At 40.0% G+C, this 16,820-nt stretch overlaps 1 protein-coding gene across 1 annotated transcript in view; it reads right to left on the minus strand.

The window, feature by feature from the left end:
* The window catches only part of MRPL47 (mitochondrial ribosomal protein L47), a 15,822-nt gene extending 5,340 nt beyond the window's left edge, over window positions 1-10,482 (minus strand). The window contains exons 1-4 of the mRNA XM_011958669.1: window positions 10,359-10,482; window positions 8,519-8,664; window positions 7,599-7,659; window positions 4,541-4,637 (exon numbers count right to left, since the gene is read on the minus strand). Coding sequence (XP_011814059.1) covers window positions 4,541-4,637; window positions 7,599-7,659; window positions 8,519-8,664; window positions 10,359-10,456 — 402 coding nt within the window. The 5' untranslated portion in view covers window positions 10,457-10,482. The remainder of the gene's footprint in view (window positions 1-4,540; window positions 4,638-7,598; window positions 7,660-8,518; window positions 8,665-10,358) is intronic.
* Window positions 10,483-16,820: the final 6,338 nt, after the last annotated feature.

The following is a 16,820-nucleotide window of genomic DNA, read 5'->3' on the forward strand; positions in this document are numbered from 1 at the left end:
ATCTATTTCCACATATTAGTTCTGTTTGGAGTGAGATACACTTATATAGATTCTTTTTGGAGACCCAATTTGATTCATGTTATTTCAAAACTCAATGAGCTAATAAGAAGTGACAACAATTTGCTATTTTCATTATATTAAAAAAGACATGTTCTGGTCTCAACTAATCACTGTGTCCCTGACATGCAGACACAGATATTGCGGCCCGCTTGGTAGCTGTTGCTACTACAAGGAAAGGAATAGCAGTCCATCCAGATAAGAATCTCCAAAGATTTATCAACATGCAAGATGATATTATTAAACTTCTATTTATTTTTACCTCTTTAAGATTTCTATTGTTTTATACTGTATACATTGGCAGAGTTATATATATGTATTTTTTTTTTTTTTGAGACAGAGTCTTGCTCTGTCAATCAGGCTGGAGTGCAGTGGCATGATCTCGGCTCACTGCAACCTCCACCTTCCAGGTTCAAGTGATTCTCCCACCTCAGCCTCCTGAGCAGCTGGGATTACAGGCACCCGCCACCAAGCCCGGCTAATTTTTTGTATTTTTAGTAGAGACGGGGTTTCACCATATTGGCCAGGCTGCTCTAGAACTCCTGGCCCCAGGTGACCTGCCCACCTTGGCCTCCCAAAGTGCTGGGATTACAGGCATGAGCCACCATACCCGGCCTTATATTTGTTTATACATAAATATTCATATGTTGGGGATTGTCATGTGAGATGGGCCAAACTTTTTCATAGTTCTAAATACATACTGAGAGCCATTTTATGTGTTATGTATGTCCCTTAAGCATCACAAGAGATATCAAATACTGTATAAGCACATTTGTTTCTCATAAGAATCCTCAAAAAAAGCACAGATTATAATCTCCCAGGTAGCTATGAGATCTGAAAAAGATGTGAAAGCCACAAATTTAGATAAATTATTTCATAATCTGTTTCATTTTTGTTTTTTGAGACAGGGTCTAGCTCTGTCACCCAGGCTGGAGTGCAGTGGCACGATCTTGGCTTACTGCAACCTCTGCCTCCCAGGTTCAAGCAATCCTCCCAACTCAGCCTCCCAAGTAGCTGGGACTACAGGCATGCACTATCACACCCGAATGATTTTTGTATGTTTTGGTAGAGACAGGGTTTTGCCATGTAGCCCAGGCTGGTCTCAAACTCCCTGGCTCAAGTGATCTGTTTGCCTTGGCCTCCCAAAGTGCTGGGATTACAGACGTGAGCCATCGCACCCGGCCCATAACCTGCTCAGTTCACACTCAGCACTTCTGCTATCCTCAACTTCACTAAATGCCTTACAGTAGCTGAATTCACATGCTTTCCTCTTAACTATTTTATTTTCTACAAAATCCCTGAAAAAGAAAAGATGACTAAGACAAATTCTATTTTGAAGACCAGCAAACCCAGGAGGGTAAAGGGACCATACTGATAAGGGCTTTATATAAAACTTGCTAATCTTTAGAAAGTTTTAGTAAATCTGGTTGTTGACTAACTACATTAAAGAGTTTGCCTAAGCAAGGGTACGACTTGAGGCTTCCAGCTGAAATCCAGTATTAGCTCACAAAGATAGAAAGTAAATGGCTACCAAGTCCACAGAATTAACATTTAGAAGTTCATGCCAAGAAATGTGAAGGAAAATCAAAAGTATTATTTAGATATACCTTACTGTAAACAAGTCAACCTCAAAGAGCCATCTTTTCTGTAAGTTTCTCAGTGCCAAAAGCGTCAGTTGAGAGAATATAAAATTAATAGGACTGTGTTCCAGGGTAAGAGTATACACTTCTCTTTACAGCCAATAATTAATATTACAGAGTAGCCCTTGAAACACATTTTTTAAAAAGAGACAAAAAGATACACTTGCAAAATTATAATCAATCTTTTATCATGTGCCTTGTTTCTGTATTTCAAACACAAGGGAAGTAACATAATATCATTTATTTGTGTGATACATAGGTACTAATACTCTGAAGAGAAGCACATATAGTGAGGGTCTTTTATCTCAGATGGATAGTTGATACTTTAGTTACAGTCATAGCTATTGTGCCAGAATTATACAATTTCTCCCTTAATTTTTATATTACTCTGTAAGTAAAATTTGTCAGTAATATGCTTGAACTGGGTATCAACTCAGATCAGCCCAGTGATAAGAATTATATCCCAGTTATAATTCTTCTTTTCTGTTTTCCTTAAAACAGTTTCAAATCTTTGGTTTCTATCTTATATTGAGAAATTTTTTTACATTTTTGCTTAATAAAGTTTCCTAGCAGTATGTCACAAAACACTGGAAACACCAGATATATTTGAAGTTTGAAAAAATTACGGTCACTTTCAGCTTCTCTGGAGTAAAGTTTTATTATTTTGGGTTCTACTGATTGAGAAAGTGCAGTACATATGACCTACGGTGCTGAAGTTCACCTCTGAAATATATATTTAAAGCAGATAATCCACTGTTGAAGTTCAAAAGTTCTATAACAGCACCATTATAACAAAAGCTTTTTCATCAAATAATGTGTTCTTTATAAAGCATCCTTGTCAATGCACTTTCAGTTTTTTATTTATTGAGACAGGGTCTTGCTCGGTCACCGAAGCTAGAGTTTGGTGGCGCAATCCGGGCTCACTGCAGCCTCAACCTCCCAGGCCCTATACTTTTAAAAAAGTTCAATGTCAGGAAACACAACGAAAGATTAAAGGAGATAGTCTCCAGATTAGACTAAAGAGACATGAAAATTCATGATGCAGAATTTTCTTTTGCCATAAAGGACACTTGGGATAACTGATAAACTCTGAATAAGATCTGTAGATTACAGCTAATAGAACTGTATCAATGTTAATTTCCTGATTTTGAAAATTACATAGTGGTTATATAAGGGAATATCCTGGTTTTCATGAAGTTTTTGTAGATAAAGGGATGTCATGTGTACAACTTACTCTCAAACATTTGAGAAAAAATAGTGTGTATGGAGGAGTGATGGATGAATAGAAGGATAAGGTAAATGCAGTAAAACAGAGGAATCGGGGTAAAGGGTATATGAGAATTCCTTCTACTATTCTTGTAATTTTTCTGTGAGTCTAATATTACGTCAAAATAAAGATAAAAGAAAAAAATGTTATATAACTCAACTTTCACTACATCAGAATAACCTTCTCCATAATTAGGGTAAATCAATGAGGTTTCATTTTTTTCCTCTTTGATTTTCTCCAGGTATTATTGTCCTTCCATCTTAAAGGCAGTGTGGTAACAATGGCTGCGACTGGTGTGAGGAAAGGAAACTAAAGTAGCTAAGGTTAGGTAGCAGCACTAATGCTATTATAAAAACTGAGTTCTGTTCTCACTACTTACTATGCTACAGAAAAAATCAATAAAGGGTTGATCTTGAAAGCAATCGAGTAAAAACATAAATCTGAATAAAAACATAAGTATTTGGCTGGGCACGATGGCTCATACCCGTAATCCCAGCACTTTGGGAGGCCGAGACAGGCAGATCACAAGCTCAGGAGTTCAAGACCAGCCTGGCCAACATGGTGAAACCTCATCTCTACTAAAAATACAAAAAATTAGCTAGTCGTGGTGGTGTGTGCCTGGGGTCTCAGCTACTTGGGAAGCTGAGGCAGGAGAATCGCTTCAACATGGGAGGTGGAAGTTGTAGTGAGCCAAGATGCCAAGATCGCGCTATTGCATTCCAGCCTGGGCAACAAAAGCGAAACTCTGTCTCAAAAAAAAAAAAGTAACCAACATTTCACAGCATTGTAAATCTATTAAACACTACTGACTATTACACTTAAAAATGGTCAAGATAGTACATTTTACGTTATGTGATTTTTACCACAGTATTTTAAAAAGCAGTAAAAAACTGATCTAGTTATTAATGAAATGGTAAAACCAGAACTAGGAATGTAAAGTGGTATAGCTACTTAGAAAACAGTTTGGCAGTTTCTTAAAATGCTAAACATAGATTTACCATATAAGCCAGCAATTTTACTCCTAGGTATCTACTCAAATAAAAACAGTTGTCCACATTTATGTTAGAAGTTGCAGGTAGGTTTGGGAGGCCGAGGTGAGTAGATCACTTGAGGTCAAGAGTTTGAGACCAGTCTGGCAACATGGTGAAACCCCATTTATACCAAAAATACAAAAATTAGCTTGGCATGGTGGTACATGCCTGTAATCCCAACAACTTGGGAGGCTGAGGCAAGAGAATCGCTTGATCCTGGGAGGTGGAGGTTGCAGTGAGCTAAGATACCACACCACTGCACTCCAGCGTGGGTGACAGAGTGAGACCCTCCTGCCCCCTGCACCCCCTCCAAAAAAAAACATTGCAGGTAGAAATGAGGAATGACTGCAGATGAGTATCAGATTTCTTTTAGGGGGGATGGAAATATTTCCAAATGAGCTATGATGTTTGCACTACTCACATTTACTAAAACTCAAACAAATAAGAAAAAAAAATCTATTTGACAACAAATACAAGAACCACATAGCTAAACTCCTTTTAGCTGTAATCGTGTATACCAGTCTCCAGCGTCCTCCAATCCTTACCTTATCTAACCGCTCTGGACTTGGCATTGGCAATCTCTGCCGCTTGGCCTCCTGCTCTAGGGTTAAAAGCATGTTTCTTTCTTTCAGTAAGACATACCTATACAAAAGAACACAAACCTTGTGATGCTCTTCTGTGGTTATGTTAATAAAGTTGTGATTTCTGACATCATAATTAATTATCTGTACTTGAAAGTCACTTAGGGGCGAAGTGCTGTGGCTCACACCTGTAATCTCAGCACTTTGGGAAGTTGAGGTGGGAGGACTGCTTGACCTCAGGAGTTCAAGACCAGCCTGGGCAACACAGCAAGACCCCATCTCTACAAAAAATAAAAAATATACTTAGCCGGGCATGGTGGCACACACCTGTAACCCCAGCTGTTTGGGAGACTGAGACAAGAAGATTGCTTGAGCCTGGGAATTCGAGGCTACAGTGGGCTAAGATCGCACTACTATACTCCAGCCTGAGGATAAAGTGAGATCTTGTCTCAAAAAAAAAAAATAGTCATACTAGAAATCTCAATATATAGAATATGATTACAAAGAATAGTCCTATATACATAACTATCTTTGCTTATCCATTTGTTCAATAAACTTTCCATCTGCCACATGTATTCAGTGCAAAGATAGTTACAAAGAGGCATAAAATATAGTCCTTACATTCTGAGTGGAGAGAAGGCAGATGGAAGATAAATAACATTTGTTGAGTACCTATTATATGCCAGACAATGTGTTAACCATTTTATATACACTAATTTCATCTAGTTTTCATAACCACCTTCTGAGGTTGGCATTATTTCCACTTACTAAACAAAGAAGCTAAGGCTGAGAGAAGTAAGGTATTCTGGGTCATACAGGTAATTCAAGATTCAAATCCCTGATCTCTGTGTACAAAATCCATTCTATTTTAACTCCACCATGCTGCTTCTGAAACTGTAATCTATGTGGGATAATAGGTGGGACAGGCAATATAAGTACCAGAAGAATTAAGTGGGGGAGATGAGAAACATCTCTTCTAGCTAAGATGACCAGGGAAAAATTCATAGAGGAGATGCAGTTTATCACAGAAGGGAGAGCACAGCAAACGTAATCAAAGGTACTGAAGCAGCAGAGCTAAACTGAAGACAGATTTTCTGAATACATCTATTTGAGAATAAGAGTGAGGGCCGAGTACAGCGGCTCACACCTGTAATCCCAGCACTTTCAGAGGCTGAGGTGGGTGGATCGCTTGAAGTCAGGAGTTTGAGACCAGCCTGGCCAACATGGTGAAACCCCGCGTCTACTAAAATACAAAAATTAGCTGGGTGTGGTGGTGCGCGCCTGTAATCCCAGCTACTCAGGAGGCTGAGGCAGGAGAACCTGGAAGGCAGACGTTGCAGTGGGCTGAGATCACGCCATTGCATTCCAACCTGGGCGACAAAGTGAGACTTTGTCTCAAAAAAACAAAACAAAACAAAAACAAAAAAGAGAAATGGCAAAACTTTGGTTGGTTGCAGCCATGATGAATGTTGAAATAGCCTCAACTATCCTTTCACCAATAACCCACGGTAACTAATAGTGCTTTAAAACAACTTATTTTTCCATAATGAATAAACATAGTATCAGTAGTTTTTATAAACACCTTACAATTCTTTAATTTGTCAAGAAAGATAAACAATGCTTTACATCAGGGGAAAAAACATAAATGCTGGCCAGGCACAGTGGCTCATGTCTGTATATAATCCCAGCACTTTGGGAGGCCAAGGGAGGCAGATCACTTGAGGCCAGGAATTCAAGACCAGCCTAGCCAACATGGTGAAACCCCGTCTCTACTAAAAATACAAAAATTTAGCTGGGCATGGAGGCATGAGCCTGTTATCCCAGCTACTTCAGAGGGTGAGGCACAACAATTGCTTGAACCTTGGAGGTGGAGGTTGCAGTGAGCCAAGATCACGCCACTGCATTCCAGCCTGGGTGACAGAGCGAGACTGTGTCTCAAAAAAAGAAAATAAAAAAAAGTAAATGTCTACTAGAGTCCTTAGGCAGATAACAATTATGAAGGAAGTAGACACAGTGAAAGAACTACAGGGTGCCTAAGAAGTGGTGTGTCCCTGCTCCATCTAGAAGGGGCAGTTGCTCCACAGACCAGCCAAGTTGTTGCCATGTAGGAATGCAGGGCCAGTGTTGCCAAATCACAGGTCTCATTATTCAAGAGTCGACAGAAATAATATTTTCTGTGTGAAACTTCCCAATTTAAAAAACAATTATGGTCCAAACAAAACATATCTTTGGGCTACATATAGTACATTAAAAATGCAATCCTGTCTTAAATCCTCTTAACCCTCTCTAATTCATCAGAGCCTGCCAGAAAAATCTACCTATATTCCCAATTAAATGCACCCTCCAACATGCCCTTCCAAAGCAAATATGCTAAAGATTACAGATCATGAAAACGTAATAAAAGGGAGAGAATTCTAAATACAACCAATGGCTGGGCACAGTGGCTCACGCCTGTAATCCCAGGATGTTGGGAGGCCGAAGTGGGAGGATCACTTGAGCTCCAGTGAGACCAGCCTGGGCAACATAGGGAAACTCCCTCACCACAAAATGCAAAAAAATTAGCTGGTTGTGGTGATGCATACTTGTGCTCCCAGGTACTCAGGAGGCTGAGGTGGGGGATCGCTTGAGCCCAGGAAGTCAAGGCTGCAGTAAGCCATGACTGTACCACTGCACTCCAGGCTGGGCAACAGAGCGAGACCTTGTCTCAAAGAAAAAAACAAAAGCAACTAACTGTTCCCCGTTTCATTTTATTAATTGACTGAAATTGCTAGTATAAAGGTGTTAGTAGGACCAATGTAAATCACAGTAAAATTCCTGAATTCCCGACCACTTGAGAACTGTGACATTTGTCATAATCTAACCTCTGTCATATAAAATCTTCCATGATCTTAAATATCAGATTTATCATCCATAGTACTACAAATCACTTTACTCAATTTTCTATATCAGATTTAGTTTTTACCTCATTGTTACACTATAACTGCTTCAAACGTCTAGATATTAATGTACTTACTATACTTACCAAAGTTTGTGTAAATCTTCATTACTTTTGTTCCTTAGTTGCTGACAGGTCCATGCTGCTCCTATTAAAATAATACATAACATGAAATAATATTTCTAGCCACGTGCCCTTTGGCAAATTATTTAAGCTCTCTAAACCTGTCTAAACCTGTTTCCTTATCTGTAAACTACATAATAGCTTTTTTATAGTATATAACATAATGTGTAATTAGGGATAAATTAGGTAACATATGAAAATAACATTAACATGACTGGCAATAGCATTCAAAAAATGTTAGCATTAGTACAGAATGTATTTTCACACCTTAATGACAAAATACTTTATGTCATTATAAGCTAACTTTTTGGCCGGGGGCAGTGGCTCAAACCTGTATTCCCAGCACTTTGGGAGGCCAAGATGGTGGGGATCACCTGAGGTCGGGAGTTCAAGACCAGCCTAACCAAGATGGCGAAACCCCGTCTCTACTAAAAATACAAAATTAGCTGGGCGTGGTGGCGCATGCCTGTAATCCCAGCTACTCAGGAGGCTGAGGCAGGAGAATAACTGGAATCCGAGAGGCAGAGGCTGCGGTGAGCCGAGGTTGTGCCACTGCACCCCAGCCTGGGCAACAAGAGCAAAACTCCATCTCTAAATAAATAAATAAACTTTTAATTATCATTAAAAAATAAAATCTAAAATAAGCCCTAAACCTTACTTTAGTTAATCATTTCAACCTATTCCTTTTCTAACCATCTTGCCAATCTGCCAAGGAACAATTAACTCTACTACTATATGGTTCTTTTAATTTTCTCTAGTAGACAGTCCCAAAGAAAACTGAAAAAGGAAACATCTAAATAATTCCTAAACTGGATAAATAATCCTAGAATGATGGGGGGAGGTTCCATAAATATATTTAATGTTGACAAATCCAAGTATCTCACCAGATTTTACTTTTTCTTGCCCCCAGTTTTTTGGGTCATCAAAAAATTCTTCTAGTCCTTTCCTTGACAACGTGGTATGAAGCAATCTATATTGGTGAAAGGATGTCACATTTGGTGTACTCTTAGGCAACAAACCAAGGAAAAACCTGCAATTGAACACATATAAACAAGTAAAGTTTTATAATATTTGGATTTTATAAGCAGCAAACATTATCATAATAAATCATTTTATCATCTATAATGTTTTAAAAAGCTACTCAGGGTTTCTGCACAAGAATTAATTTTTTTTTTTTTCTTATTTAGAGACTTGGTCTCACTATGTTGCCCAGGCTGGTCTTGAACTCCTGGACTCAAGTGATCCTCCTACCTTGGCCCCCCCAAAGTGCTGGGATTACAAGCATGAGCCACCATGCTTGGTTACAATAAATTTTGAAAATGCTTTAGGAAGTATTTTTAATATTTCATTATAGAAGCTGCTACCTTATAATTTCAGAGGTAACATATTTACACAATTATATTTTAAGGTAACATTTTTGGTCCTTCTCACATTGCTAATGGGTGCAAGCGCAGGTAAAAAGAGCAGTCAATTTTGCAACACGTGGGCTGGGCACGGTGGCTCACACCTGTTATCCCAGAAATTTGGGAGGCCGAGGTGGGAGGATCACTTTGAGTCCAGGAGCTCAAGACCAGCCTGGGCAAGATGGCAAAACCTCGTCTTTTAACAAAAAGACAAAAATTAGCCAGGAGTGGTTACAACTACTCGGGAGGTTGAGGTGGGAGGATGGTTTAAGCCTGGGAGACAGAGGTTTCAGTGAGCTGAGATCACACCATTGCACTCCAGCCTGGGCGACAGAGTCAGTCCCTGTCTCAAAAAACAAAAACAAAAAACCCAATTCTGCAACATGTATCAGGAGCCTCAAATACTTCCTCCTTTAACTCAGTAATTCTACATCTAGAAATTTCAACTGAAGAAATTATCATAGATGGGAATTTGTAAATCAAGATGTTTATTAAAGCACTATATAGGATATCAAGTTTTTAATTATGTAAATGTGCAGCTGAGAATGGTTCAAAAATTATTGTGCATCTGGATAAATTATTATGCAGTAATTCAAACTTCCTGTTTTTAAAAAATTGTTAATGACCTGAGATGATCTGAAAGTAAATAATGAAGCTTATCACAAGTGTTGTATCCCTACCAAAAATATTTAGCCTAAATCTAATCATGAGGAAACAATCAGAAAAATCCAAAAGAAGAGAGATTCTTAAAAAGCTAATCTCATCAAAATGTCAACAACATTAAGACAGAGAAAAAAAGAAATTGTTCCGGATTAGAGACTAAAGAGTCAGGGCAACCAATGTAATAAACGATCCTTCACTGGATCCAGAACCAAAAAAAAAAAAAAATTAAAGAAGTTACTAAGTTACCAGTTACTTTCATTGTAACACATTCTGTAAATACAAACACTCTTCTTTTTTAAGCCATCCAAACTTGACACAGACTTGAGTATCATAACAAAAACATCTTAGGTAAAGTTTTTCCCACTTCACCCAGCCCAACAGGATGCTTCTGTACTTATAGGTTTATTTACTTGAACAAATTCTGGACATCTACAAACCCCATATACTGTCTTGTCCGCAGCGGGCAGCAACAAAATGAGGAAGAAATAGAAATGTCGGAGGTGGGCGACTTCTCCAAGGTCACTCACTCCTCACCAAAGGAGGCTCCGGCTCTGCCATCCAAGCGGCCTTTCCATTCTTGAACTGTTCTCGGCATCTCGGCAACCAAAGAAGATCCAAAGTTGGAGAGGTGGGCAAACCTACTTTACACATCACTTACCCTGTGCAGGCAGGGACCTGAGGGGTTATTAACGACCTGGAAGCTTTCAGGGCAGCTGAGACTCGCCTACAAAGAAGGGCCAAACCTGCCGCAGCCATGTTTTCGCATAACTAGGCAAACCGCGTTTCCGCCAACGATGGCGTCACTTCCGGCTCCTCAAGCCCGCCGTGAAGGGACTAGAAACTTGCCCTCACTTAAGATGGCCACTTCCTGCCTTTGTCCTATTGGTAAATTGGTTCCCTCAGCTTCCGTGACCCGTCCCCGTTTTTCCTGTTGCTCGTAGTAGCCATGGCGGGCATGAGTTTGTTGCGACGGGTTTCGGTTACTGCGGTGGCAGCGCTTTCTGGCCGCCCCCTTGGCACTCGACTCGGATTTGGGGGCTTCCTCACTCGTGGCTTTCCGAAGGCTGTTGGTGGGTGCTAGCCTTGGGAGAACGGGCGTGATGCGGGTGCAGGGCGAGAAAAGAGAGGACGCTTCCAGGGTGACCTTGGTGGGATCTGGAGGGAGCCGGGACAAATTGTGGGCTTGCGGCTTGAAAGGAGAGACGGAGCGCGAGCTATATGAGGGGTTTTCCTGAAGTAGTCAGATCGATCGCGTTTACATTATTAGCGTTTCTAAAACGTTGTTATTCATCTCAATGCTAATTTGCGGATGAAGCTGAGTCTAGAAAGCTATAGAGCTGAGACCTGTATCTCTAGGTCACAAGCTTATTGTTGCGTTCCACCTGCCCAAAGGCTGGGTTCTAGTCCCACATATGCAAAGTCATGTTGCTGAGAAGCCCATCTATGCTAAGGAATATGAAGACAGGTAATATGTAGACAGGTAAAGAGGCTCAGGGCCAACTTATTCTTTAGGCACAGTAAGTACGGTGCCGCCCAATAATGAGATGCAGATGAACTGGGGAGGAAGAGAGGTTTTTTTTGTTTTCTTTGTTTTTTGAGACAGTCTCACTCTGTCACCCAGGCTGGAGTGCAGTGGCGCGATCTTGGCTCACTGCAACCTCCGCCTCCTAGGTTCAAGCGATTCGCCTGCCTGAACCCATGATAGTTTTAGGGGTCCACGAAAGTGTTTTAATTTAAATTTCGTTTTTAAAAAGACCATAATGTTTATGAATATAACGAATCTAGCCTGTATTATATTCGTTTTATACCAATGCAGTCATAAAATACGATTTTTGATAACTTAGGGGAAGGGGCCATTGAAGGCAAAAGTGCCTAGGTCTCAGGAAAGTCATAATACAGTCTTTTTTTTTTTTCTTTTGAGACAGTCTCACTCTGTCATGCAGGCTGGAGTGCAGTGGCACTGTCTTGGCTCACTGCAATCTCCACCGCCCGGGTTCAAGCCATTCTCCTGCCTCAGCCTCCCAGTAGCTGAGACTACAGGTGCACACCACCACGCCTGGCTACTTTTTGTATATTTAGTAGAGATGGGGTGTCATCATGTTGGGCAGGCTGGTCTCGAACTCCTGACCTCAAATGATCCGCCTGCCTCAGCCTCCCAAAGTGCTGGGATTATAGGCATGAGCCATTGCACCTGACCAATACAGTCTTAATAGGGTTATTTGGACCTGGTGAGTTGCATTATGGCGGTGTGAATAATCATAGCAAAGCATCAAATGCTTGGTATTTGGTGCATTTTATTATCTCAAAGACTGTGCAAAGAAATTACAATGTTATTTTCATTTTACAGATGAGGAAACTGACTCAATTATTAAATAATGTGTCACTGTACTAAATGATAATGACAGCCAACATTTACTGAGCGCCTGTTATGTGTCAAGCATCATTTTCCTTTTTTTTCAAGATGGAGTCTTGCTGTGTTGCCCAGGCTGGAGTGCAATGGTGTGATCTTGGCTCACTGCAACCTCTGCCTCCTGGGTTCAGGCGATTCTCCTGCCTCAGCCTCCTGAGTAACTGGGATTACAGGTGCATGCCTCCTTGCTGGGCTAATTTTTTGTATTTTTAGTAGAGATGGGGTTTCACCATGTTGGCCAGTCTGGTCTCGAACTCCTGACCTCGTGATCCACCCACCTCGGCCTCCCAAAGTGCTGAGATTACAGGCGTGAGCCACTGCACCTGACCTCAAGCATCATTTTAAGGGTTTAAAGTATTAATTTATTTAATCCTCCTCATTAAATATATACTGTGAGCTATTTGCCCTGTACAATAGAAACAGGTAAAGAGGAAGTGAAACTTCAAAGTCAAAAAGTTGTCTCCAGCCTCAAAATATCTTGTTCTGTTTTTACCCTTCTTCTCCCAATTTAATTTGAATTATGCCACTCCACAGGCTGAGGCAATATACATAGGGATTTGCTCGAAACATGATGCAAAGAACCAGTGGTATTTAACAGATTTCCAGCAGGAATTTGAACTTGTTACAAAATTACATATGCCAACATTCCTTGATGAGAATCCCTTTTAAGCCTTTTCTGATTACAGATACCTTCATATAGCCAAATACAAATACTTCAAATACTCACCCTGGTAGTATTCAATCAAATCTAGCTGGAGATAAACTGCAGCAAAATTTCACCCCCAGTTTCTCTTTCTACATTATTGCCCTTTCTTGGGGTTCTCAAAGAATCATTACCGTGTTCTGCGCCCTTTCCAATCAGAGCAGGGAAGGATCTAATGGTTATCTTTAGTAAAGGTTACTGTGTTTTCTGGTGTGTACCTGCTTTCAAAGGTATTTTGCATCTGTCACTGTGATATGAAAGGTTTTAATCTCTTATATGGTTGTTTGTATCTGTCCCTACAAGAATGTAAGCTCTAGTGTAGTAGAGAACCTGTCTTGTCTTGTTTTCTCTGGAGATAGACTGCCTATCTTCAAATTCTGGCTCTAGAATTTAGAAGCCATATCTGTGATCATCACATCTTGGAAGCTAAAGTGGAAGACACCTAATTGCTCATAACCTGCATTTCCTCCTCTTTAAAAAAGATGAGAATTTTAACCTGCCTCAAAAGGTAGTTGTGAAGAGTGAGTGGAAAAAATCAACAGTGCCTGGCAGCAGTAACCTTTAAGAAAATTGTGGTAAAGTACACATAACATTTACCATTTTAACCATTTTTAAGTGCACTGTTCAGTGGTATTAAATACATTCCTAATGCTATGCAACCATCACCATCATCCGACTCCATAACTTTTTTCATATGGTAAAACTAAAACTCCGTATCTGTTAAACAGTAACTCTCCATTCCCCTTCCACGTAGACCCTGGTAACCACCATTCTGTTGTCTTTATGATTTTGACTACTCTATTTCTCATGTAAATAGAATCATATAATATTTGTCTGTCTCTTAGCATAATATCCCAAGGCATATTTATGTTGTAGCATATGTCAGAATTTCCTTCCTTTTTAAAGCTGAATTTTCCATTGTCCATTGTATGTATTTACCCCATTTTGCTTATCCATCATCTGTCAATTGGGTTGCTTCCAGGTTTTTTGGGTTTTTTTTGAGACAGAGTCTTGCTATATCTTCTAGGCTAGAGTGCAGTGGCACGATCTTGGCTCACCGCAACCCCTGGCTTCCAGTGTTCTCGTATCCAACTGAGGGTCAGGCTGCTATTTCTTCCTGCCCAATAATGAGATGCAGATGAACTGGGGAGGAAGAGAGGGGTTTTTTTTGTTTGTTTGCTTTTTTGAGACGGAGTCTCATTCTGTTGCCCAGGCTGGAGTGCAGTGGCGCGATCTTGGCTCACTGCAACCTTCACCTCCTGGGTCCTCAGCTTCCCAAATAGCTGGGATTACAGGTGCATGCCACACCACGCCTGGCTGATTTTTTTATTTTTAGTAGAGATAGGGTTTCACCATGTTGGCCAGGCTGGTCTTGAACTCCTGACCTCAGGTGATCCGCCTGCCTTGGCCTCCCAAAGTGCTGGGATTATAGACATGAGCCATCACGCCCGGCCAGAGAGAGTTTTTATTCCTGTAACTGGTTACAGGGAGAAGTCCTGGAAATTATTGCCAGACCAACTTAAAATTACGGTTTTCCAGAGCTTGTAGACCTTTTAAGCTATATGTCTACATGTAAGTGTGCACTCATCTAAAAACATAAGTGAGTAACTTTTAAAAATCTATAATTAAGGTCTGAGTCCTGAAGACCTTCCTCTGGAGCCTTAGTAAATTTACTTAATTTAAATGGGTCCATGTGCTGGGGTGATTACCCTTATCTTGTCTCCTGCTAAATCATGGAGGTTTGGGAAGTTCCTTCAGACCTCCAGTAAACTTGTTTGTGGAGGCCTGGGGAGTTTCTTCATACCCACAATAAAACGTGTTTAATCCTAAATGGGTTCTGTTAAGAATTCCTTCGAACTCCTGTCCTTAAGTGATCCACCTGCCTTGGCCTCTTAAAAGTGTTGGGATTACAGCTGTGAGCCTACACCCAAGCACTTGCAGATTTTAATTACTGTAAAACTTCACTTAACATCATTGGCTTTTGAAACTGCGACCCTCAGAACCTATGATAAAGATGGAAATGATGTTGTTCAATGACCTGCTGTATGTGGTTTCATTTAAAGTCACAGTTTCCAAGAACTTACCAGTGACTTTGAGTATGACCTGTTTTGTGAATAATGTTTCTGTGAACATGGATGTACAAATATCTCTTTTGAGACCCTGCTGTCAATTCTTATGGGTGTATCTGCAGAAGTGTAATTGCTGGGTCATGTGTGTCATGGGTATCACTGGCTGGGACTGGCATTGTGGGTGGTAAAAGAATTTACCAAGACAGTCATAGGTAAAGAGGACAGATTTGTTGGAGAAAATACAAAGATAAAGTTGCAAGAGAACAGTGGGCAGCACAGCAGAGAAGGGGCTATCTGCAGAATCAGGGGCTAGAGGGAAGTTTTATAGGGTCATACTGAAGGGACTATGAGCAGAGAAGGTGTGCAGATAAGGTCACTCTGCTGGGGCTATGTGTTGAACGAGGTATTTGGGAACAGGATGTTGTGCCCGTGGGTTGCCTGTGATTAGCCGTGTCTCAGCAGAATTGCTTTCCTCCTCCTGGGGCCCCTAACTTGTTGCTTATGTATCTTACTAGGATTCCACAATATGGTAATTGTTTTTAATTTTTTGAGGAACCCTCATGCTATTTTCCATAGTAGCAATATCATTTTACATTCCTTTGTTTACCAATAGTGTACAAAGATTCCAATTCCTCCATATTCTGACACCTGTTATTTTCTGGTTTTTTGAAAGTAGGCATTCTGATGGGTATGTGATGATATCATTGTAGTTTTGATTTGCATTTCCCTAATTAGTTTGCTTCTTGGCCATTTGTATATATATTTTCTTTAGCGAAATGTCTATTCAAATCCTTTGCTTATTATTTATTTTATTATTTTTTATCTTGAGTATGAGGTCTCCCTAATGTTGCCCATGCCGAACTTGAACTCCTGGACTCAAGCAATCCTGCTTCAGCCTCTCAAGTAGCTGGGACTACAGGTACATGCCACTCTGCCAAGCTATTTGCCTGTTTTATTTGTTTATTTTTGGCAGGATCTTGCTCTGTCACCCCGGCTGAAGTACAGTGGCGCAGTCATAGCTCACTGTAGCCTCAACCTCCTAGACTCAGGTGATCTTCCTGCCTCAGCCTCCTGAGTAGCTGGGATGACAGGTACACACCACTACACCCGGCTAATTTCTTAAGGTTTTTGTAGAGATGAGATCTCGCTATGTTGACCAGGCTAGTTTCAAACTCCTGGGCTCAAGAAATTCCCCACCTCAGCCTCCCAAAGTGTTGGGATTACAGGCATGAGCCACCATGCCCAGCCTATTTTTAAATTGGATTATTTGGTTTTTTATTGTTGTTGTTGAGTTTTCTGTGTGTTCTGATATCAATCCCTTATCAGATATATGATTTGCATATATTTTCTCCCAATCTGTGGGTTGCCTTTTTACTCTGCTGATAGCGTCCTTTCAGACACAAAATTTTTAAATTTTCATGAAGTCTGGTTTGTCTGGTTTTTCTTTTTTTGCCTGTGCCTTTGAAGTCCTGGCATTAGCCTTCTACAAATTCCTATAGCCTTATCTTTGCTAAAAGTCTAGTGCTGTTATGTTCTTCATCACCCTCTGTAAACCTTTCTCAGAAAATTAGCAGATAAAGCTATTCTGTTTAATTAAATTATTTATTAAACATCAGAGATTGTGTAATTCCAGAAATGAGCTAATTTCTCCCCTCAGCTGCAGGTAAATTTAATTTATAATTGAAGACTGATATGCACAAATGATGGTTTTTAAAAATGTGAAGAATATTAAAATGAATATATAAACAGAGTACTGTAGAGTTAATCCAGACATGCAATAGATGGGGCATTTTAACCAAATTATAGGGATAGTTTTAATAGGTGGAACTGGCAGAAAAGTAAATGTTAAGTTTTTTTTTTTTATTATACTTTATTTTATTTTATTTTATTTTATTTTATTTTATTTTATTTTTTTTTTATTATACTTTAAGTTCTAGG

This window comes from Colobus angolensis, unplaced genomic scaffold, assembly GCF_000951035.1.
Source record: "Colobus angolensis palliatus isolate OR3802 unplaced genomic scaffold, Cang.pa_1.0 Scaffold470, whole genome shotgun sequence".
In the NCBI taxonomy this organism is placed as follows: domain Eukaryota; kingdom Metazoa; phylum Chordata; class Mammalia; order Primates; family Cercopithecidae; genus Colobus; species Colobus angolensis.